Raw genomic sequence first — 23,464 nt, forward strand, 5'->3', positions numbered from 1 at the left:
ACTGGGCTATTCATTGCTACCTCTGAGGTTGGAGCCAGGGTCAGTCCATGTATAGTCTTTGGGTAGTGGCTTAGTCCCTGGAAGCTCTGGTTGATTGGCATTATTGTTCATATGGGATCCCCTTCAGCTCTTTCAGTCCTTTCTCTGAATCCCTCAACTGGGGTTCCATTCTCAGTTCAGTGGTTTGCTGCTGGCATTCGCCTATGTGTTTGCCGTATTCTGGCTGTGTCTCTCAGGAGAGATCTACATCCGGTTCCTGTCGGTCTGCACTTCTTTGCTTCATCCATCTTATCTAGTTTGGTGGCTGTATATGTATGGGCCACATGTGGGGCAGGCTCTGAATGGGTGCTCCTTCAGCCTCTGTTCTAAACTTTGCCTCCTTATCCCCTCCCAAGGGTATTCTTGTTCCCCTTTTAAAGAAGGAGTGAAGCATTCGCATTTTGGTCATCCTTCTTGATTTTCATGTGTTCTGTGCATCTAGGGTAATTCGAGCATTTGGGCTAATAGCCACTTATCAATGAGTGCATACCATGTGTGTTTTTCTGTGACTGGGTTACCTCACTTAGGATGATATTTTCCAGTTCCATCCATTTGCCTACGAATTTCATAAAGTCATTGTTTTTGATAGCTGAGTAATATTCCATTGTATAAATGTACCACATTTTCTATATGCATTCCTCTGTTGAAGGGCATCTGGGTTCTTTCCAGCTTCTGGCTATTATAAATAAGGCTGCTATGAACATAGTGGAGCACGTGTAAAGCCCGGTTGCCCCTAGGGACTAGGGGATTCTCACATATACCAAGTGATGCTATGCAACCTTGCTCCTTCATTTAAAACTATTGGTTGAATAAAGATGCCTACAGCCTAGAGCTGGGTCTGACACAGAGACCAGAGGGGGAAAAGAGGTTGAGAGAAGGCACCATGGGGTAGATGAATCATGGAAACATGACCATGAGAGCTGGCAAACAGAAGAATGGCCCAGATGGAACATGGCAAGTCTTATTTCGGGGTTATTTACAAGGAAGTAGACAAAATAGCCATAGAGGGTTGATATCTGCTCAGATCCAATGCTGTCTTTTATCTGGGAACTAAGTGCTCTAAGGCAGGTTTGTTGGATTATGGTAAAGCCTCAAGTTTGGATTGGAAATTTCAGGAAATAAAGGTGGTCTCCAAGGGTTTCCAACTCAGCTCACCGAAGGTTAACATTACCAGTTAGAATTTAAATCCTGATACCAAGGCCTTGAGGGGAGGGTGGGGGTGGGGGTGGGGTGGTAGTGGAGGTAACTACTATTGCTTTTCCCATGTACTCCCTGTGGGCACAGTAGTTTGGGACAACAAGGTGAGAGGCAGGCATGGTGGATGCTGGAAAGATCTGATTATTGCAGGATGCCAGAATCAAAGTGCTCCTGTCATCTCATCATACATGTTATCAAGTACACAATACACGTCCACTTAATAAGAGCAGCAAGGTATTATAACATTATGAGTCTGAATTTTGGTAAATAAATATTTAATATATTTAACGTTGATACATTTTCTTGAGGGGAGTCCCTCCAAACTAAAACTTCAGGACACAAAAGACACTTACACTGCCTTAAAACAAAAAGGATGCAATTAGAAAATGAGAATTTTTTTATCTAGGTAAAATGAACTAAATCCATTTTCCAAATCACACTTAATGAAATAACTCTCAACACCAAGTATTTGGTCTATTTAAGCAAATGTAAATAAAGGGTAACCCATGTTAGAAAAGAAATGCTTTTAGCAAAATCATTAGGGATTTAATATTCCTACACTAATTTAAACCTTTCAACCTCAAAATTATCCAAAATTATATATAACTGAAATTTTCACTATAACTAAAAAAATTTTTTTTGCTTAATCCATTAAACAAACCAGTTTAGCAGGATAACGGTATTATACGTGGTTTTAAAGAAAGGGAAGGAAAGATGCTTTTTAAGTAATGACAAAGGTTATGTGAGTCAAACAAGATGTAAAATGAAAGGCAAGAGTATATTAACACATGTGCAAAGGATGAAGAAAGTTCTATGCATTTGCCCTAAGCAAGCATGAAGGTAAAACTAGTCACCAGTGCCACATCCTAGTCCTTTTGTGTGTGATTGGTTTAAAGAGGGAAGAACAGCTGGGAAATGCAGACTAATAGAAAAACTTTTGTTAATTTTTACATAGAAATTTTGCTTTTGAATCAAATGTTTAGAGTTTGAAAACTTAATGACCTATTCAAGTCACATCATGGTATTAGTCTTGCAAAAGAAAAGATCATCTTACTGACAAACTACAATCTAGGAAAAAGTTAAGTAGCATTTGAGCCACATGCTTAGAAATTAAAAGGATAGCTTAATACCATGCTAGGTAGCCACAGAGACTAAAGTTATAAGCAAGCTTTGTCTACTGTAGGTAAAAAGGCCTATCTATAATGATGGCCAAGTCTTTTCAACTCGTAAACGTGATTAACCAGAATAGGTAAAGGTAAAAGTAATTGGCTTTAAGTTCTGCCTTTATTTGCCATTCTATGTTTTGTAACTCTCTATTATTCAAGCCCTTAAATATAGCCACAGACAGGTACCTACATATATCTATAACCATGTTTAATTTGTTGGACTTCCACAGAAAGTCCAAGTGGAAGGACATAGAGAAGTAATGTTAATCTGAGAGCAAATAACCACAGAAAGACAACCTTTAATGGTCCCGAATAAAGGTAAGGGCTTGCGTTCTTCGCTTCTTTTCTTTCTTTCAACTCAGATCAGCTCCCAGTAACTTCTTAATTCTAGTAGCAATGGTTTATGACAGCAATGAACAATCATGGGAGAGCTGAGCAAGGTTCCACTGATTCCTACGGTTTTGTTCAGAGTATCCCAGCCTCCTGCTGTGGCTCAAGATTTGCTGTTACTTTGTTTTGGATTCCATTAGACCCTGTTGTGGTCAATAAATTCCTTTTTGATTAAGCCAGTCAAAGTCAGTTTCATTATTTGTGTGTGTTTTTTTTTTAAATACTTTAGCTAAGACTACAGTTCTTAAAGACATTCTAAAGTACACTCATTGAACTCTTGAAAGAAACCAGTGCTCAACAATATGTCGTTCCACCTTCTATATATGCTGCTTAACTTTACTTGCATTTTCTATTTAGCGAGCAGGTCTAGAAAAATCAAGCTTCATACAAGAGGAAATCAAACATGTTTAATAATATGCTTGTTGTCACAGAAGGGAGTAGCTTTGATATTCAAATTGCCGCAGGATGGAACCCACAGCCCTGCTCTGTATCAACACAGAAAGTATTTGCTGTTCTGCTATTTTCTAAAAGGGGATGAGGAGGAGATTGCAATTCTCCCGTAAGGAGTATGACACTGTAGCAACAAGACCTGAAATTTACACTTCTTTTTGCCAGAGATATTATAATAGCCCCTTCTGCCTCCAGTTTATTCTGCTTCATGAATTTCTCTTGCCTGATATGTATTAATATACAAATTCATGTTAAAAAATGCAACCGGTTTTTTATTTGATAAAATGGGTGTAAAGGAAGGAAATGAGTTAAAAGGAAACCATGTAACCTGCCCTCGTCCCCCTTTCCCCACTCCCTGAGGTGTTAGGTATTGAACATAAGGTCTCAGGCCTGCTAGGCGAGTGCACTGCCATGGAGGAGCCCTGCCCTGGTAGAGGCGCAGAATGTGCAGATGCAGAAGGTGAGGCTTACACCCATTTTACACTTATGAAGCCCTGCTTTTTATTTACTTTTGGTATTTCTAAAACAGAAATGAAATTACTTCTCTGAAATACCTTAAGATATTTTTCTCTACAGAATTCCAAATAAAACTATTAACAACTATTTAGAATGGAATTTGTAACAAGATTAGAACTTATATCAAGATGTGCTGAGAAACTTACTTGTGCTTCTTAATTATTAGCACTAGAAAAAACTGGTTTAAACAAGAAGAAATTAAATCATGTTTACTAATCTGCTCAGTCCTTGATAGAAGTACCAACTAAAGGACGTGGACCTGAGAACCAAACTGCCTCACAGTGGACCCCACAATTCTGTACCAACACAAAATATTAATCATAATCAAACACAATTTACTTACCCAGGAAGACAAGTTGGCTTAACAACAGGATGAAGAAAAAAATTAGTACGGTCATCTCAGAAACAAGAGAATGATGTGACAAAATTTAATAGCTACTCATGACAAAAGGGAGTTTTCAATTTGATGGAAAAACCATACACACCTTGCTTTGTCCATTTATACCAAGAAAGTGTGCACTCGTACCACCTGTATTGTTATTTCAAGTCCATAATACAAGTAAGAAAAATAAATGAAAGTCACAAAGATTAGAAAATAAAGAAGTAAAATTGCATTCTTCGTAGAAGACATGATTATGTGGATTAAAATTATAGTCTACTAAAACCTATTACACTTAATTACTTTAGGGGAGTGTGTGTGTGTTTGGGGGGGGGCATATGCATTTTTGTAGTCCAGAAAGGGGAACTGAATCCCCTGGTGTTGGAAATCAAACTTAGCTCCTCTTTAAGAGCTGTAATCACTCTTAACCAGTAAGTAAGCCATCTCTATAGCCCCTAGAACTTAGCTAGGTTAAAGGATATGAAGTCAATACAGTATATGCAGTATATATGTGTATTTATATATTATATATTAAATAAAATGTCATCTCCAGCAGCAATCAACAATTTTAAAAGTAGATACTGAGAGATTATGTTTATAAACTAGAAGACTCTACAATGTTATAGTGATTCCCAACTGATGAGTAGATTATCATGGCGATCAAACCACCCATTTCTGAAAAAGTCTGAGAGACAAATTTTAAAATTTAGACAAATGTTCAAATCACCTAGAATTGCTAAGACAACCTTAAATAGAAAAAAAATGACTTATCATAACTTATTTTAAGATTTAGGATAAGTATCCAATAATCAAATCAATATTATACTAACAAAAAATTTAAAAATACAAATTAACAGGACAAATAAAATCCATTAAGCAAGAGAAAAAGCCCTAAGAAAGTACTCTAACTCAATGAAGGAAAGCCTTATAAACTGCCCTACTCAATTAGTAAACAGAAAAAAACATATCTGCAATGAAAGATTCCTACAATCACCCCACAGGACTCTTTTCTGCACTCTGTATGAAAACAAAAAGGTGAATAATAAAATTAAATAGACAAACTTAGAACCACTAAACTTCTAAGAGGCTGTCACTGTGAATTCAGCATAGGCCAACACATCCTAGAAATCAAAAGCCATTTTTTAAAAAGAAGAGTAGTCTTTATGTTATTAAAATGAGTAGCCAACCAAAAGACAAGACATCACTGGAACAACCTAGGTGAGACAAAGTTAGAAGTTAGAAGCACATTTCTAAGTGCTGCCATACACACACACACACACACACACACACACACACACACACACACACACACAAATGGTTAGAAAGCATTACAAACAGCAGACAAGCCAATGAATAAAAAACAAAACGCCCAAATGGTCAGTACACATCGACTTCAGCAGTCCTCAAGAAGGAACAAGTAAGAATCACTTCCATAGTCCATATTCACTACCAGCAACCAAATCACACACCACACCAAATGTTGAAGAGAAAACAGATGAACTTCACTGGAAGGCCAAAATTGGCAAGGCCTCTGGCTGACAGTTCTTTATAGAGAGAAATATTTGTCCACCCTTTGGTAATGGAATTCTTTCAGGTATTCATTAGAAACAAAGATGTACAAAAAATCTGTGAAATAATTATGGCAGCTCTGTAACAGCCAAAAACATTGTAAGCAACCCCACTCAAAACCACAGATGATTTAAATATGAGAATAAACAAACATACCATAAGATATTTATCAATGGACTATTACTGAGCAAAGAATGAAAGCCGAGGTAGTAAAATAGATGAATATTAAAATATGCTGAGTGAAAAAGGTTGAAGCAGGCAAAACAAAGCCTTAATGACAAGAAAAGAAAACAATTGGATAGAAACACTCTACTTGAGCCATCAGATATCCTTAAGCTTAGTTTGAAGGTAATGGCTCCATAGTATATCATTTGTCATCTGTGTATTTTACATTTTATTACTTATACTTTAACAAATGTTGTACATGTGCATGTAGTATACACATTTGCATGTGTGTGCACATGGACACTAACAGTTGGGTGCCTTCTTCATCCCTTTCTACTGTTTGTAATGAGGCAGGGTTACCTGCTGAACCCTGAGCTTAATGACTCAGTATAGTCAGTCAGTTTACCTCAGGGATCCTGTTTTTCTGATTTCTATCTCCCACTTCTATCAGCACCACCCCTACCTCCACACCCCTAAAACAGAAACAAAATAAGAAGACCAAATCAAAAAAGCCACTTTCCTGTAACACAACCCTGTGTTGGAATGCATGGACTTAATGTTTCCCTCAGGAAGCATTCAGTCCACATATTATGTCCTTCGGTAATGACACGCTCACCAACATGAAACAATGTCCATAAAAGAAAGGATGAGTGTGCCTGCAGGGTGTGTCATCTGAGAGTGAGTATGTGTGGGCTGTCTTTTAGTAATTCATAGAAAACAAAGCCTGTTAAGGTCTGAACAAAAACATAAGCACTACTTCTGTGTAAGAGTCCCAGGTTGTTACGGCTTTGATGGTGACTTCACTCTGCAACCTGCCTGAGTACACCCAGTTCATGGTAGCTAAACGAGGCTTCAAATGTTTAAGTAGTCATGATGTAAACAGAGAAGTGAAATGACTTTATTTAAATAAAGCAAAGTTCCTGCATGTCTGCATTAATAAGGTGTCATGATGTAGCATGATGCATGCTTTCTGTGCTCATTCTTGAAATTCAGAGCATACCTCATCGTACTGAATTAATAACCTTTGAACTGTCTAAAGCTGCATGGTTAGTGCTACCAGGCACTATATAGCCATTACAATAGTAAATCTTTAATAGTGAGCACTGTTTTTAATAAGAAAAGTAATTTTAAAGTAAGTCACCTGACTGCTATCAGAGTTTTCCCAAACCTCCCAGCTGCGTATTGCATAACTTTCTGGATTACTTTCAGCTGTTTCCTAGCACTCTGTGAAGAAGCTTGTTTTTAGAAAGAACAGGTTGGGCTGAGAGCTTATGGAACATTACCAAAATCAGCATAAAATGCTACACTAACATGAGTCCTCTGGTAAGAATGTGCATGAGTGCATGCACGAGCTAATTCCCGTCTCCATATATTCCAATAATGGGTTCCTGAAGCACATATTGAAGACAAGTTCATTGAAGAACTGTTCTCTCATTCTAGGATAAGGACAAGAATTACAACGAACTGTCTTCAGAAATCATGCAAACATTCAGAATAATGAAGTACTTAAAATGTTAGGAAAAACTTCCTCAACCTAAAATTCTGTATTCAGCAAACTGTTTTATCAAAGGTAAATAATTTTTCAAACACAAATTAAGGGAATTTTCTACTAGTAAGACTGATTTACCAAATGCCAAAAGTTCTTCAGAATAGGAAAGTAATTGAGATCATGAATTTTGGTTGTCGACTTGCTGGAATTTAGAATCTCTGCAGAGAGCTGTGTAGAGCTGTAGCTGGCTCTGTGGGTTAAAGGCCCGGGCTGCCAAGCCTGAGGACCTGAATTCCATCCCTGGGACTCATATGGTACAAAGCATAAACCGACGCCCTCAGATTGTCCTCTGACCTCCACACCCACTGTGGCACTCACACTGTGCCCTCTCCAACCCTCACACAAAGTAAGTAAATATAAAAACTTAGACTCTCCACAGAAACTTATCTCGAGGCATACCTGTGAAGTATTTTCTAGATCAGGGTAACTGATAGGTTATCCACCCCTCAACACAGGAGTCGTCCTTAATTCTATAGCTCTGGGTCTCCAATTTAACAGGGACAAAGAGAGATGAGCAGCAGCATATGCAGCACTGTTTTCTGGTTAAAATGCAACATGACCATCAACGTTGAGGTCCTGCTGCCATGACACTTCCCCTCCAATGCTGGACTACATCCTAATGGAGTGAGTCTAAATAAACCTTTCCTTATGTAAATCACTTATGATTACAGACACAAGAAAAGGAACGAATGCTGAGATATATAGACTCTGAATCTGGGCAAGAGTTTGTTTGAGTAGCTACATTAATACAACTACATAATATGCTATACTTGTAAATTATTTTCAATAATGTGGCTTTTATTTTTAAAAAGGAAAAGGAACCAAGACAGGCAGAAATTCAAATATATACAAAGGATGCTAAATGGAAAATGTAATATATTTTTAAACTGATGTACCAAGAGTTAATAATTTGATTAGTAAAATAAACCTATTCAGTGACAACAGCTTTTAAACTGATTATAGCTTTTGACATAAGTGAAAATAGTGGCAGCCGTGGAGGTGTGAATAAGAAGGCCCCCATAGGCTCATATATTTGAATACTAGGACCCCAGTTGGTAGAACTGCTGTGGGAAGATTAGGTGTGGCTTGTTGGAGTTATGTCACTGGGGAGTGGAGTATGAGGTTCCAAAGGCCCACACCAGTCCCCATCTCTCTCCCTCTCTCTGTCTTCTACTTGTCTGTTAAGGTGTGGCCTCTCAGCTGCTGCCATCATGCTCTACACCACGATGATCGTAGAGTCATCCTCTGAAACTGTAAGCACCAATTAAATATTTTCTTTTATGAGTTGCCTTGGTTATGGTGTCTCTTCATAGTAAAAGAACAGTAACCAAGACAGCAGCAAATTTATATGGGGGTGATAGCACATGTACACAGTATATGTGAATGTGTACCAACATAAAATATTTAAAAACATTATCAAAAATATAAAGGTAGTTAAACTTTAGAATACTTGGCATTAATTAAAATTTCCCAAGCATTGAAAAAAAAAAAAAAGAAAGAAAAAGAAAAAAGAAAAGAAAAAAGGAACATAGCTCTACCTGACAGCAAAGCCAGTCAGAAAAATAGAATACAAGGACATCATATTGTATTCCATATACTAGATTAGACATGTTAGGCAGGTGGGGGGTGGGAGGCAAAAGCCTTCAGTTCCAGCACTTGGGAGGCAGAGGTAGGTAGATCTCTTTGAGTTCAAGGCCAGATGAAATATTACTGGAGATAACACACGTGTGACTGACATACATGAGGGCAGGGTGGCACTTAAAACAATGTCTGAAATTTTTTCAAAGTTGACAAACTAGTACAAACTATATGCCCAAGCAATAAATAACAAAAGCCAGCACAAAAACATTAAACAAACTATACAAAGGAACATCATTAATAGATTCCTCAAAAATACAACTAATAGCAGAAAAATATGAAAAGTAGTCAGAAAAATGAATATTATTTGTGGGAAAAAACTCACTCTTTCAGATATTAAGGACAGCTATTAGCATGCCTACAAGAAATGCACAGCAGGGAAAAAGACACCGAGACTAAGGAAGAACGTGAGAAGACTGTAAGTCCATGCTAAAGGAAGCTGCAGTGGTAATATTAATTTCAAACAAAGCTGATTTTAGAGAAAAGTATTCTGAGTCCCAAAGGTCACTTCACAATGCCAAAAGGGCCAAGTCAACATGACATAACAATTGTAAATACTGATATACCTAATAGTTCTAAAGTATTTGAGGCAATAAAAATTACATAAAGCAGCCTTAAAATAGCAAGGGTAAAGCAGACTTGAACACCATTGGTCCAATTTGATACACTATAACATAAGTGAGAACCTACCATATAGTACTTAGAAGAAAACATGTAGCAATAAATTTTTACTAAAAAAAAAAATACTTGTTATCCTATGTGTACTTGCCTGAATGTATGTATGGATACCATGTGCTTTAGAAGCCCAAGGTCAGAAGAGGGTACTAGATCCCCTAGAACTAGAGGCACAGGCAGCTGTGCGTTGCCATGTGGGTGCTGGGAATTGAACCCAAGTCTTCTCCAAGAGTAGCAAATACTCTTAACTGATAAGCCAGCTTTCCACCCCTATACTCAACTTTGTAAAAAATAAGAGTATAGGCATCAATTAGTTCAATAACTGCTATTATAGAAAAACCTGGAAAATGCAAAGTAAGCACAAGGAAATTATAAGACCAGAATAGAAATTAATAAAATAAAAAACAAAACAGTAAGATCAATCAATGAAACTAAAATCAATGAAACTAAAAGCTGATTGTTCTAAAAAGCTGATTGTTTCAAAAGATAGTAATAGTGATCAGTCTTTCACCAGAATGACTGTATGATAGACAGAGTGAATGGAGATACAGAACAATCAAGATGGTTGTCTGTTGATAGCCATGGTACACGTCAATCTGTTACTTTAGTATGCTTTCATCCATTTAAGACTACATAATAAAAAATACTCTTAAAAAAGCATGGGATAGATATGTTTTTCATACACCTGCTTTTAGAATGTAGATATACATACATATTTGTAATATGGGTAAAATGGCTGGGAGTGAAGCCACTGAGGAGCCTAATCCACACGGGAAAACCAGGAAGAATGCTCTGTTAACTCTGGGCAGTGAAGTGTCTTTGTACACACACACATGTTTAAATATTATTTAAACAAGTAGGGCTGAGCAATACTTTTGTACTTAAAGAAATGTCTATTGCCTAAGAAAATTACAAAACTGTAAAGGAAACGTGAATTTTAACTATCACTTTGGCACAATCTATGATCACCTGACTAGAGCGTCTAACTGATGGGTTTTCTAGTTGGACTGGCCTGTGGACATGGCTATTGGGAAAATCTTAGTTATGTTAATTGATCTGAGAAGAACCAGCCTCAAAGTAGGTGGCACTAACGTCTGGGTTTGGGTCCTGAATTAGGGTAGAGAAAGCAATATGAGCAGTTAGTATGCATACATTAATTTCTTTCTGATTTTGACTGTGGATCTATTGACTGACTTAAGTACCTGCTGACTTGACTTCCCTGCTACGATGGACTGTAATCTAAATTGTTAGCTAAAGTAAATCTTTCTACCTAAGTTGCTTCTTGTTAAGTCTTCCTTTATCACAGCAACAGGAAGCAAAGCCAGTAAGAAGCTTCAGTGTTATCAATTCTTTGTAATTAACCTAAAATCCAATGCCACTGTAAATCAAACCACTATTTTCTAGTGAAAGAGCATACTCTTCTCTACTGAGACTACTTAGTACTTGGTACTAAGTACAAGCAAAATAATGTAACAGGAAGCACTGAAGTGTAATAAAAGCCTTACTCTAATCGAGCTGCATCATCACCGTAAAGCTACACTCGCTATAGACAAGCAGGCAAATGAAAGAAACAGAAGAGAATATAGTTAGCTTTAAGATCACTTGAAAACCCCCAAATTTAAAGTACCATTTTCAAAAGGTGAAATATAAATTAGTTAATATATTCAGTAAAAATACTGATATAACAAGGCAGGTCATCCAAGACCCTACATCTGTGTCTTGCTTCAACAATGTTTCTACAGAACAGACTTGGGACTCCCTCCTTTTAAACTTTCAGCTACCTTCCACTCTCTCCAGCAGCACCTTCTTGCCTACCCCAGAAACAGTCACCAGCATCTAGTTGTGGATATCTTCCACACTGCAGATCACTTATAATCAGAGGTGGAGTTTACAATAAACTGCTGGGTATTTTGTAACTTCAGTATACTTACAGATGCTTCTCTCTAGGCTACACTTTCAGGCAATGTGATGGATCACTTCTTCCTAAACTCCTGAGAAGAAAAGAGGGCTCAAGGATTGTCTATACAAGATGCAAAGTAGCTGATAGGCTGTTCAGGAGGTACAGAAGCCTTCTCAAGATTGTGTGGGAGTAAAACCAATGTGCTAGAGAACCTGAACCAGGGCTTGGATCTTCGTGACCTGGGTTTTGACCTAAAGATCTCTCATTTCTACAACTTCCATAAGAGCCACTTCCAGGATGCGGAGGTGAGCTTGAGAAGCTGAGGCTGGCCAGGCCCCAGCTGTCCCTGGGGAAGATTAAGAAGTACATCATCCTTAAGTACTACCAGAAGTCCTGGAAGCCTACCAGAGGCTCCTGTGCTACAGCAGACAGCTGATGCCTGAGTCTTTCCTGCCACTAAATAACTCTGTAAGTCTCCTGGAGCCCCCGAGCCCCCAAACCTTGAACTAAATGAAAATAAAGCTTTTGAAACAGAAGGGAGAAAAAGATGTAAGATTACAGTAACACTCAAAGGAAAATTTAATATTTATTCAATGACCATTAGCATCAAGGTAATTTTAGCAAAAGGTAAACAACAAATTACTAAAATCAGTATGATACGAACTACTACCCAATACCAATCAATAGTTCTTCCAAATTACTGAGAGAAAATAACTAGCCTAAGAAGAATGTGCATGCTCAACAGATATGAAAGCTGTTCAGTTTCACTAGACCTACAAATCCAGCAGAGAGGTTCTTTCACCAGTGAGACGTTTCTAAAATCCCTCCTGCTGATGAAAGGTAGTTTGTGACAACTGTTTGCAGGACATTTAGGCAGTTGTCTGCCTATGTGGTTCTAGCTTTATTTCTTACAACTTACTCTACATAAATACTGGAGAGGACACATTTGAATGTTTATTACAGAAACTTTCTTTTGAAAGTCAAAATACATACTGATATCAAGCTAAATTGTGTCCTCTTGAAAGTTACACTGAAATGCTAACCCTCACACCTTTGAAGGTAATCCTATTTGGGAAGGGGGCCTTTACAAGTATAACCGAGTTAAAATAAGGTCATTAAGGCTGATCCTAGCACTGTATGATTGGTGTCCTTGTAAATGGAGAGGACAAAATGAGTATAACATGCCATGTTATTTGTAAAGCAAAGAATGGATGGAGACAGGGAACCTTAAGGATTGCAAGTAACTACTAGAGGTTAGAAGACAGGTATGAAAGATTCACTCCCAGTTTCTCCAGAAGGAACAAACTCTGCTGGTACTTTGATTTTAGATTTCAAGCTTGAGAACAATGAATCACTGCTCTATAAACTACCTCGTTTATGGTACTTGATTATATATAGCACCTGTTATATTAACTATACCTTCATACAATGTAGTAATATGGCATTAAATGCAAGAATAAAAGAATGAAATAGGTATAAATGGACAAGGAAACAAACCTCTAGCATAAAAAAGATAATCTGTGTAATATATAAAGTACTAGTTTTTGGGTTTTTTTATTTAAATTAAGCATCTCGATAGTCCTTCAAACTGCTTATGGAAAAACACCTGTGATCATTATCTTCTGTGTTTCTTCACTGGATTTGGAATGACAGGAGAGAGATTATGGGAATGCCTGTGTGCCAGACAGCTTTAAAGGAAGAAGGCTAAACCATCCTAAATGGGCAGCAACATCCAAGGGGTTCTGACTAAGCTGAGAACCCAAACCCTTCCGTATGTTAGGCCAGTTATCACAGTGTCCTGTCCTGACTGAATAAAAATCACAAAGGAGGAAGTGAGGCAAGAAGTAACATCTGTGCAGCCCATCCTCACTGCCGCTGGCCTGCTAGCACAGCTAACCTGCTCCCACTGCCACACCACACCGCACTAAGGTGAGCTGCACCCTCACACTGTGAGCCAAAATAAACACTTTGTTTTGCAAGTTGCTCTTGTCAGGCATTTTGTCGCAGCAACCAGAAAGGCAGCATGTCATCCTGCTCCAGTGCTGGCCAAGTCAAACAAGGACTCACTGTTCCCCTCTGTAACCTTGAGTGTTCTTCTACACTTCAATCATCAATAGTACGTAAAGATTTAATTTTTTTATTTTTTAAATTTGGAACTACAGGACTGGTTAAGTATTTTGCCTGTAAATAATCCCAGCTTTTTCAACCCTAAGATAAATGTTTAACTTTGTAAATAAAGACTTTTTTTTTCTTTTTTTCGGAGCTGGGGACCGAACGCAGGGCCTTGTGCTTGCTAGTCAAGTGCTCTACCACGGAGCTAAATCCCCAACCGTAAATACAGACTTTTAAACTGTTACTGAGCATATAGTTTTTGTGATAATCCTACTATATTATCATGTATGCCTGGACTTCTTTATCACTTCCCCTTTGCTTCAATCTAGCAAATCTTTAATGAGCATTTCTTTTACAAATGTGATTCCTTTAGTAAATCTTCAATGACAAGTTGAATGTCTAAACAAATTACTACTAAAATGAACTCTAGAGTCTAGAATACTGAAATGGTAATGAAATTAAACTATGAATTTACTGCGTATCTTTCACTTGACCCTACTTTCCAAAGGAAGTTTTCCTGACTATTTCTGACTAACCTGAGAACCCAAACCCTTCCATACGTTAGGCCAGTTATCACTGTGTCATATACCTACACACAAAACTAAAAAGTGAGGGTGGAGTTTGCTATTTATTTTTTTCACTACCATTTATTACCATTAAATTGATGGAATCCTCACCTATAAGTATTGATAGTGATGTAGTAAACAAACGAGATTTATTCTTGTTATGCACTATTTATGAACACAGTTGAAGAAACCAAAAATCTTCTATTTAATAACTAGTACCATTTAAAGAATTACTATTTTAGGTTATTTGTAAGCCAATAAAAATTACACTTGCAAATAACTGCACACCTTATAAAGGTAAATAAGAATGTACTGACTTGTGTTGCTTCCAGAATCTTTATAGTAAAAATGGAATTGTGTTCATAATACTAGGTTAAATGTGGGAAGAAAGCTGTGACTTTTAGAGCTATAAAATAATATAAAATAAAGCTCAACTCTGACTATGCTTTTAAAATAGTTTTCTAACTAAAACTGAAAAAAGCAAGCACCATATGTCCATTAAAATCATTTATTTAATATTCTGTGGAATATGGACAGAAATAAAATAAATGGGATATTATCATCATGTGTTTCATTTGAATCTTACTCTTCCCAGGTTTTATAGACTTGAAATATATCATACTTTACACCCTAAAGGTTAGGCTGTCATAGTTACACATCTGCAATCCCATAACTCTGGAGTTAGAGGGGCAAGATCAGGCATTAAAATTCAGCCACACCTACATCCCAAGTTTGAGGCTAGTCTGGGCTACAGAGGCCTTGTCTCAATAAATCCATACACTCTGTTTCTGAATACACAAAATACTGCAGACACCACGAAACTGTTCAGCAGCACTATAGGATGGAAATTATCCCTTCAGAACTTCGGCCAACAGACTAACACAGGTAACAATGAGGGTTCTGGATCATTCTAGTAGATTTTATTTCTCAACTGAACAAGTTAGTATAAATTGTAAGTAGTACTTTAAAGCTAAAGGATAACTTTTGCAATGAAGTATATTAAATAAAATACCCAACACTGTCCACAACAGAAAAAGAATTGGCCCAACAGTGACAGAACAAAGGGGTAGGAATGGGCTTAAGAGAAACAAGTATGGAGGCTCAAAACTCCTTAGAGAAGTCTATTCAAAGGTTCTTCTTTATAGACTTCATACTTAAGTGACTTAAAACTGCTATAACTGACTTACCTAACTCAGAGCTATCTGTGCTCTAAAATCTGTTTGCTATCAATGGAAAATGTGAACAAACATAGTAATTTCAGTAACAACTTTCTGCATATGCTTCTATAAATTCCTAAAGTACTTTATAGTGGCACCCATTCTTATATGGTTTACCTAACTATGAAATTCTTTAAAACCCCTTAGTAAGACCTTTTTATAGACCTAGATGGGAAGGTTGGGAAATGTGCCAATTCTACAGAACAAAGAATGAGCAGGCTTTACAATGTAGGCTCTACTCTTCCCTTCTCTGTCATATAGTTCACACTATCATACTTTGGTCTTTACCTTCTTCCTATGCCAAAGGAGGTCACTTTTCATGGTTGTATATTCCAAAGCCAGTGAATCTTAGCTTTCTTTTCTCATTGCTCAAAGTGAAAGGCATATCCTACTTTCTTCTACCACTCCTGCCCTAATTCAGGCAAGAAGATATTAGCTTAGCAAGGGAATGAAACCACTTTGCTTAATGAAGAAAGACTGAACTCTAGGTAATAATTTCTGCCAACAATATGAAGGTTTTACAATTTGATCAAGCAGTGAGAAATGCTGACTAGATTCCTAAGTCTGAATCAAACGACCAATTATAATTATTCAATCAGGAAATATTCACTCACCTGTGATGTGAAAATTATAGAAAAATGCCAAGGTGTTAGTTAGGTCCATCTCTCAGAACTGCATACAAAGTGAGGAAACACAATTTAACTAATGAAGATGAGTAATAAAAGCAAGGGCTGAGGAAGTAAAGGGAATTAAGGCAAAACACTTATTGATAAAAAGAAATGTAATAATCACTAATAGTGAAAAACAAGACAAGAAAGAAACAGAATGGAGAGAGGAGAGAAAGGAGAGAAAGAAGAGATAGGAGAAAGAGAGAGACAGACAGACAGACAGAGACAGAGACAGAGAGACAAAAAAATACAAACAAAACAACCTCAACAACAAAAAAAACCCAGGTGAGTATGGCAGGCCAACCCTTGCCAGCCTCAAACCATTCAGAAAAAGGAGGCTGGCTAGGACTAGCTACAGGTTTTACTTGGGACTACACATATTAAACTCCACATGGCAAAGATGAATGTATGCGCTCCTTATACAAGTCAGCTGTCACTCTACCTGAAAGTCAACAGTACTTTACAGTAAGAGAATCTTGTTCTTTAAGTTTATGAAACTATACTTCCAGGTAAAGATAGCTGAACTATTAATTCCATGTAAGTTAGAACACACATTCACTTACTATGTTTAACTTTAAATGAAATCTGAATTTCCATAAAGTCTATTTATTAAAATTATATATGCCATAGGAACAGATTTATTTCTAAGAGTCACTTCTTCCATAAAACCAATTATTTCCAGAAAATGAGAAATGTATGTGTCTACACACTTCTCTGCTCTCCTTTAATGTCTGCCTTTACTGCAATTCCCTTACCTTACTCACCATCTACATCTAAATGGGACATAACCATTCTGGGGATCCTTTGACTCCTCTAACTGTTTTAGTTCAGGCTCATTATTATTTTCTGGGGGCATCTACAAATACCTACTGGATCTCCTCTGTCACTCCTCTCACCATCCACCGTTTATCTCTTCACTGCCTCCACCTCACCCCAAGTACACTATCAACGTGAACCCTGACCTCTATGTGGCTCCCCCACATATTCCTCAACTGAACCTGTCTTAGTTAGGAAATGTACCTTGACATCTTAAGACAAAGAAATGCTGCACTAAAAGAACTTGTTTAACTCACAAAACACAAACTCAATCAAAAGAAAACCTATGACTGCCAATGTGACATCAAATGTTTCCAATGTGACAATTCTAGAATTACCTACAGAAATGAACTTCTGCTCTCAAACTGTAGTATATATCAATCTCCCCACTAAGCCTCATTTAAAAAAAATAGAGAAAAATAAAGAAAGAAATGATCAAGGTCTACCTTAGACCTAAGAAACCTAATTATGAAGGAATTGGACCTACCCACATACGTTTAATAATTTCTACAATAATCCCAATACATACATAAATGTGAAAATACAGGCAAAAATCTGTTTCCTAACAAACTCTCCTAATTTCCACGTAATTATATTACTAGTAATAAATGATTTTCCATATCATTTATTAACCTAGTGAGCACCTGTTAATCTTGTTCAGATGTTGCCCATTCTATCGAACTTTCCCTTACTTTCCCATCGCTCTATAGTTCTCCTTCTGTTTCTAACAAGTTTTCAGATATTTATATATACTCCCAACCCACACAACCACTGCACGAGGCAGCATTCTAATTTTACAAGTAGGAAAAGATAGAACAGGAAGGTTAAGGGGCTTGTTCAAAGTTGCCTGACTAGACTACAAAGCTATCGTCTGTCTTGTGAAGGACAGACTGACTCATCAGTTTACATGTTCTTTCCCTCTTCAGACACCAAGTTCCCTGAGGGAAGCATCAATCTTGATTTTTGACCTCAACATTCAATTACCCAATGCAGGTTTGTTCAATGAAAGAAGGAATGAAGAACTTGCTTCAAATCTGGCACCAGATAATGGTTTCGTTTCTTAACTTTGTAGATAGAGCTCTGAATGTATCCGCTTACTATATTAGGTCTAACATATAAATTTACTGCTCGATTTATGAGAATGCTTTTTCACTGTTGTTTTAAGCTCAAAAAAAGATAGCAAAGCCTTAAAGATGACTCCAGAACACCAACTTTCACATTGCTCTCTTTTAAGCCAAGGGCTACATATTTTACAGTTAATTTTCACAAGAGAAGGCAACAACAATGTGGCTTTAAGTTACTGCAATTCAAAAGGTAAAGTTGATTAATAATATATGGTGTAAAGAAATTGAGCACTGACTACTGTGCTTACAGTGAGCCATGTTACCTTTGTCTATGGAAATATACTCCCACATCTGTCATTTCCTTGAAACCCTGGATAAACATTACAGTTCAGCTCTGAGCAATGTGTGTAGTAGAACACGAATGTCTGCAATGCCTGAAGTTCAAGGGCCTGGTATGTGAACGTAAGCTACTTAATATTTGGTAGACTGTAGACTAAAGGTACCAAACCAGCAAAGCTGACCTTTACCCTGCTCACAAGGCAGCTCACATTAAAAAACCTGGAGATTTCCCTGAACTGAAAAACATGCAAAAAATAATGCTCCTTTAAGAAACTTACATTTTAATCATATTAGTTTTATGTAAAAATTAAGTAGTTATTCCTTTAACACCACTTTGAGAGACAAATCAATAAGGGGAAAGAATCCTCACAAAACAACATGCTGTAGTGGAAAGTACAAAGTAACTGGGCATTTAGTTCCAGTTACATTCCTAAATTACTATGTGACTTGGGGCCAAGAGCTCCATTTTCTCATTTGTTTAAAGAACTATAGAGGAAGAAGGACTTGGTTTATCTTTAAAGTTTTCTCCCAAATTCCTTTTCTTCTTTTTTGAATCACTGTTTTCTACTTCTAGTCAGTGGATGCAATGTTCTTTAAAACCTAAATTTTAAAACAAGAAATAAATCTTAAGTCCAATGGAATGATTTGGTTTCCAAAAGTAGACATGGACAGAAGCTTATGAAGTTAACAATTAATCTGGTAACTTTCCAGAAATTGTCTGCTCTTAACTCCTTCAGCAAGTGTAGTCTGATTTTGACATATCTAATATTGCTAAGTGAAGATATGAAATAGTTCTGCTCGGCTGAAACTTCCTGAAACTTCTCTGGGTGTTTCTTGGGTTCCAGAGGTACTTGCTCCGCTCTAAGAGAGCCAACAAACAGATGGCAGAAAGGGAGCCAGCCAGCATTTCAACAATCCCCTTTTCAACTCAGTAACCTCAGGAAGATCAAGATAAGGCCGTCACCAAGGAAAACCTCCCCACCCGCAGAAATGCCTGCAGCCAATGTAACGAATGCTTCCGTCAACAGTACCCATTCCCCTTCCCACAGAACTGCTCGCTCCCAATCCGCCATCTGGGCTTGGGATGGGCCTCACAGCACCAAACTCAGAACCACTTTTGATCCCAAAGGCCATTAGAATCTGCCGCTTCCCTAAGCATGGCTTCGGAGAAAGCAGCAGCAGCAGCAGCAGCAGCAGCAGCAGCAGCAGCACCACCACCACCACCACCACCGCAATGGAGAAAAGAAAAAGAAAAAACAAAACAAAACAAAACAGTGGGGCGGAGAGTAGAAACTAGGCCTAGTTTCTGCTGGAGAAATAAACCCCGTTTTGTTTTTTTTTTTTTTTTTGCATGGGGAGCAGGCGCATTTCCTGCCCTTGCTCTGATCCGAAGTGTCCATGAACCTTCACTCTACTTTATCTTCTACTGGAATCCTAAGGGGGACGGAAAATCCGTTTTGCTTCTTTTCCCATCTATTCACTCCCAAAACCTCTAGCATTGTTAAGGAAGATAACCCAGATCCAGAAGTAGGAAGTGAAGCAAGGGCCAATGCTGGGATTCTGTTGTGAGATTAAGCAGCTGATGCACGAAGAAAATCCCCTTGTGGTCCAGAGTAAAGTTTGAACCTGCAGCAAGGGCATGGACCCGGCCCGGTCGACCAGGGCTTCTGGGCAGGCCTACGGAGGTGACACTCCCTTGTTTTCCAGCAGCTGGGGGAAGCGACTCCCAGCCTGGACAGGCCTGCTCCCGGGACGCAGGGTGAGGGGAGCACCAGGGCCCGGGAGGCTGGAGGCCTGGCCCCCAGTAGCACTCCAGCGGTGCCGAGCCCGCCCCCTTCTCTATCCTATTCTTGAGTACCCCAGCCCGAACCCGCCAAGGAGACGTTGGGGATGGCGACAGGGGTCTCGGTCACTGACCACACATTTCTTGCCGAGGAAGGAGAAAAGAGACTCGTTTTCTTGCGGGGTGAGCAGCAGGGAGCCCACGTTGGTGACCCTCCGCGGGGGCTGCTGGCCCGAGCTCATGGTGTCGCCGGTGGGGTGGAGTGTCCAGGGCCGTCTCTTCTGGTGGTGGGCGAGCACTCGGTCCCACTCCGGGTGACAGGGGCGCGAGCCGGCAGTTACAGACGCAGCATCCCGTCGCTCCTCCGGCGCGCGGAGGCCGAGGGAAGGAGCTGACGGCGGGCGCCTTCAGGCCGCGCGCCGACAGGGAAGCTCCGGACTCCCGCCCTACTTGGCTCGGGCCGGATGGTCGTTGTCCTCGCACTCCAGCGGCTGCGCTAAACTCCTTACTCCTCCAGTCCTCTGGCGGCGGCAGCGGCGGCGGCGGCGGCGGCAGTAGCCGCACAATCCAACATGGCAGCAGGGGCGGGCGAGACCACGGGACGCGGGACGCGGGGGAGCGGGCCGGAAACTCGGCACGGCCGAACACCCCCTCGCTTGCTGCGCGCCGGGGCGTGTCCGCGCCAGGCCACGCCCCCTTCCGGGAGCGACAAGGCTCAGCAGGGTTGAGGTCTTATTACTGCCTAGTTTCCCCCGCCCCCCGTGACCACCTCGCGCGTGCGCAGACTCAGACCGAGGCCGGACTGGAGGGGCTCTGGCATCACTGAGCGGGTTGCGTCTTGTAGCACCGCTCTGCTTTGCGGAGCGTCCACTTCGCGCGGTGTTTGTCAGGCTCCGAAGTGGGACTCTCAGGCCGCCTGTGAGGAAGGTCTAGGTTAGCTGGAGAGAAAGGTCGGCCGGCGTGGTTTCGGTCAGAGCTGCAGGTGCCTCTGGTTTCTCGAACTTAGTACTGGCCGCCACCGGGGCATGGAGGGACAGGCTTTTGCCGAGATCAGAAAAGACATCTTCATAGATGTCGGAAACAGACTCACAAAATACATCCACCGCCCTTCTGGCGGATCTCGTAGGATAGGTTTGTGTAGTATTTACGCTCCGATGATCCTGAATACCATTTTTTTTTCTTGCCTTGTGAATTGGAAACCATCCCTCTCCATCTTTCTCTATCAAATTCGAAACACCTTGTTGTTTCTTTAATTCAAGATGAAACACGCGTTTGTGAATGTCGTAATGGAATATACCTTACTTTTTTCCCCCCTTATGAGTTAATTTCGTGGTTCTGTAGCATAGGTGCTGGGACCTAGGGCCTGGTGTGTTCTCAGCCAGCTGAGCTATATTCTCAGCACAAGTAAATAATGGGACTTCGTTGTGTCTCATAATATTAAGGGTTAATCTAAAATAATACGGTTGAATGGAAAATGTTTTCTTATCCAAAAACAGGCTGTGGTTGGCTCAAGGTTAAAGTTGCAGTTAGACCGTTTAAAGGCATTCAGGAATTGCTTCTCTGTGTCAGGTTCCTCATCTGTAAAATGAAATCACTGTTTCACGGAGGTAGTATAGTAGAAGTTGGGACAGTTAGACTACTTTAAAAATGTAGAGAGAAAACCATGTACTTGATACATAGTGAGTACCCAAGTCCTGTCTCAAATTTCACCATCTTTGCTTGTGGTCTGTTACATATTTCTTCGTCTAGAGGATCAAGTACTGAAGTATGTATTTTTACATTCATTTTTATATAAGCCTTTAAAAAAAAACTTTTAATTCACAGCCTTACACAATTCTCAAATCTATGTCAGTGAGTTTGGAACATATTCTCTTTCTTAGTGATCAGGCTACAGATTTTGCCAAACAGATTGTTTTAGTCCATTATGCTAAAATACCCAAACTGCCATTATAATTCTAGACAGGCCTGTTAATTAGTAAAACCCAAGAAGCTAGCTAGGACCTAGGCCAGGGAATGCCTGCCTAATGTGTGTAAGGTCCTTGGTTCTACACACACACACACACACACACACACACACACACACAACCACAAACAATCCAAAAAAAAAAAAAAAAGCAATTAAAACTATTTTGAGAATGTGTGTGCAAGGGAGGTTACATAGGAGGGGCTGGAGGGAGGATACCTGGGTGGGGCTGGAGGGGGGAGGGGAAAGTGATGTCATTCTATTTTCATTTTAAAATGTACACAGAATTAGAATGAACATTTTTTTTTTAAACTAAAAATACCAGCTCTCCTAGACCACAGACTGCTTTGAAGACAGATGTGAGAGAAAGTTGTGAAAAGAAAAGCTGTGGGCTGGTGTGTGCTTCAGAACCTGTTAGGAAAGACCTATGGAGTTCCAGTCATTTCACACACACTCCCCAGCCCGTGCTTCCTTGAATTGTCTGCTTTTTCCCTTCTCACGAAATCTTTAGGACTTACTTAAGTACAGCTTTCATTCACTGCTGCCTGGTTTCTTCAGACTTGGAGATTAAAAATTGTCATTATCATAATGCTTTTCCCTTAATCCCAACTTATTTCTTTATGTCTTCCACAAATTTTAAATATAGTACTTTGTCCACAAAATTTCAACTTGAGTTCTTATTTCTACCCCTCCTCCCCCACCTCAGGACTTTCCCCAATACCTCGATAGTCATAAAGCAAGAAAGTGTAAGCATGAACATGTTGTTGGAAATACGACTTCCTTACACATTCAAACATTCGAGCAAAGTACTGGGGAAGTTCCTCCTTACCATATACAAAGGATACTGTTTTCTTCATTCATCCCGGTATCAAGACATATCAGCAATATTTGTTTCAAGAAGCTTAGCCAGTCCTCTGACGTTTATTCTTGATAGCATAACTTCTCTTTCAGAGCACAAGACAGAGTTCACTGTTTTCTTTGGCAAGTCATTTTCTTATCTCAAATTCTTTTTGCTTAGTTTGAGAGATTGGATTTGGTCCAAAAAAAAGCACTTGATTCTCCTTCAGCTGGATTTTTGAAGTTTGTTAGGCTAAAAAGAATAGGGGTTTTTATCTTTATATAAAGTAAGCTACTACATTAAAATGTCTAGATATAGAACAAATACAAAAGTAACTCCTGCATTTCACTTTTCATGTGGTTTCCCTTCCCTACACTAAACTCCATCCTAGAACTTTTTTTTTTCTACAGCTTTCTTTGCTATGATCCTTTAAGGTGAGCCCCTCATATTGACAGAAAACCTTTT

At 39.1% G+C, this 23,464-nt stretch overlaps 1 protein-coding gene across 2 annotated transcripts in view; it reads right to left on the reverse strand.

Annotated features, from left to right (window-relative positions):
* The window catches only part of Wasl (WASP like actin nucleation promoting factor), a 48,698-nt gene extending 27,893 nt beyond the window's left edge, over nucleotides 1-20,805 (reverse strand). The window contains exon 1 of one of the 2 annotated variants that reach the window (XM_087659217.1): nucleotides 20,333-20,801. In XM_087659217.1, the coding sequence (XP_087515343.1) occupies nucleotides 20,333-20,440 (108 nt within the window). In that variant the 5' untranslated portion in view covers nucleotides 20,441-20,801. 2 annotated transcript variants of the gene reach the window in all.
* Nucleotides 20,806-23,464: the final 2,659 nt, after the last annotated feature.

Source organism: Rattus norvegicus, chromosome 4, assembly GCF_021556685.1.
Source record: "Rattus norvegicus strain SHRSP/BbbUtx chromosome 4, alternate assembly SHRSP_T2T, whole genome shotgun sequence".
In the NCBI taxonomy this organism is placed as follows: Eukaryota; Metazoa; Chordata; class Mammalia; order Rodentia; family Muridae; genus Rattus; species Rattus norvegicus.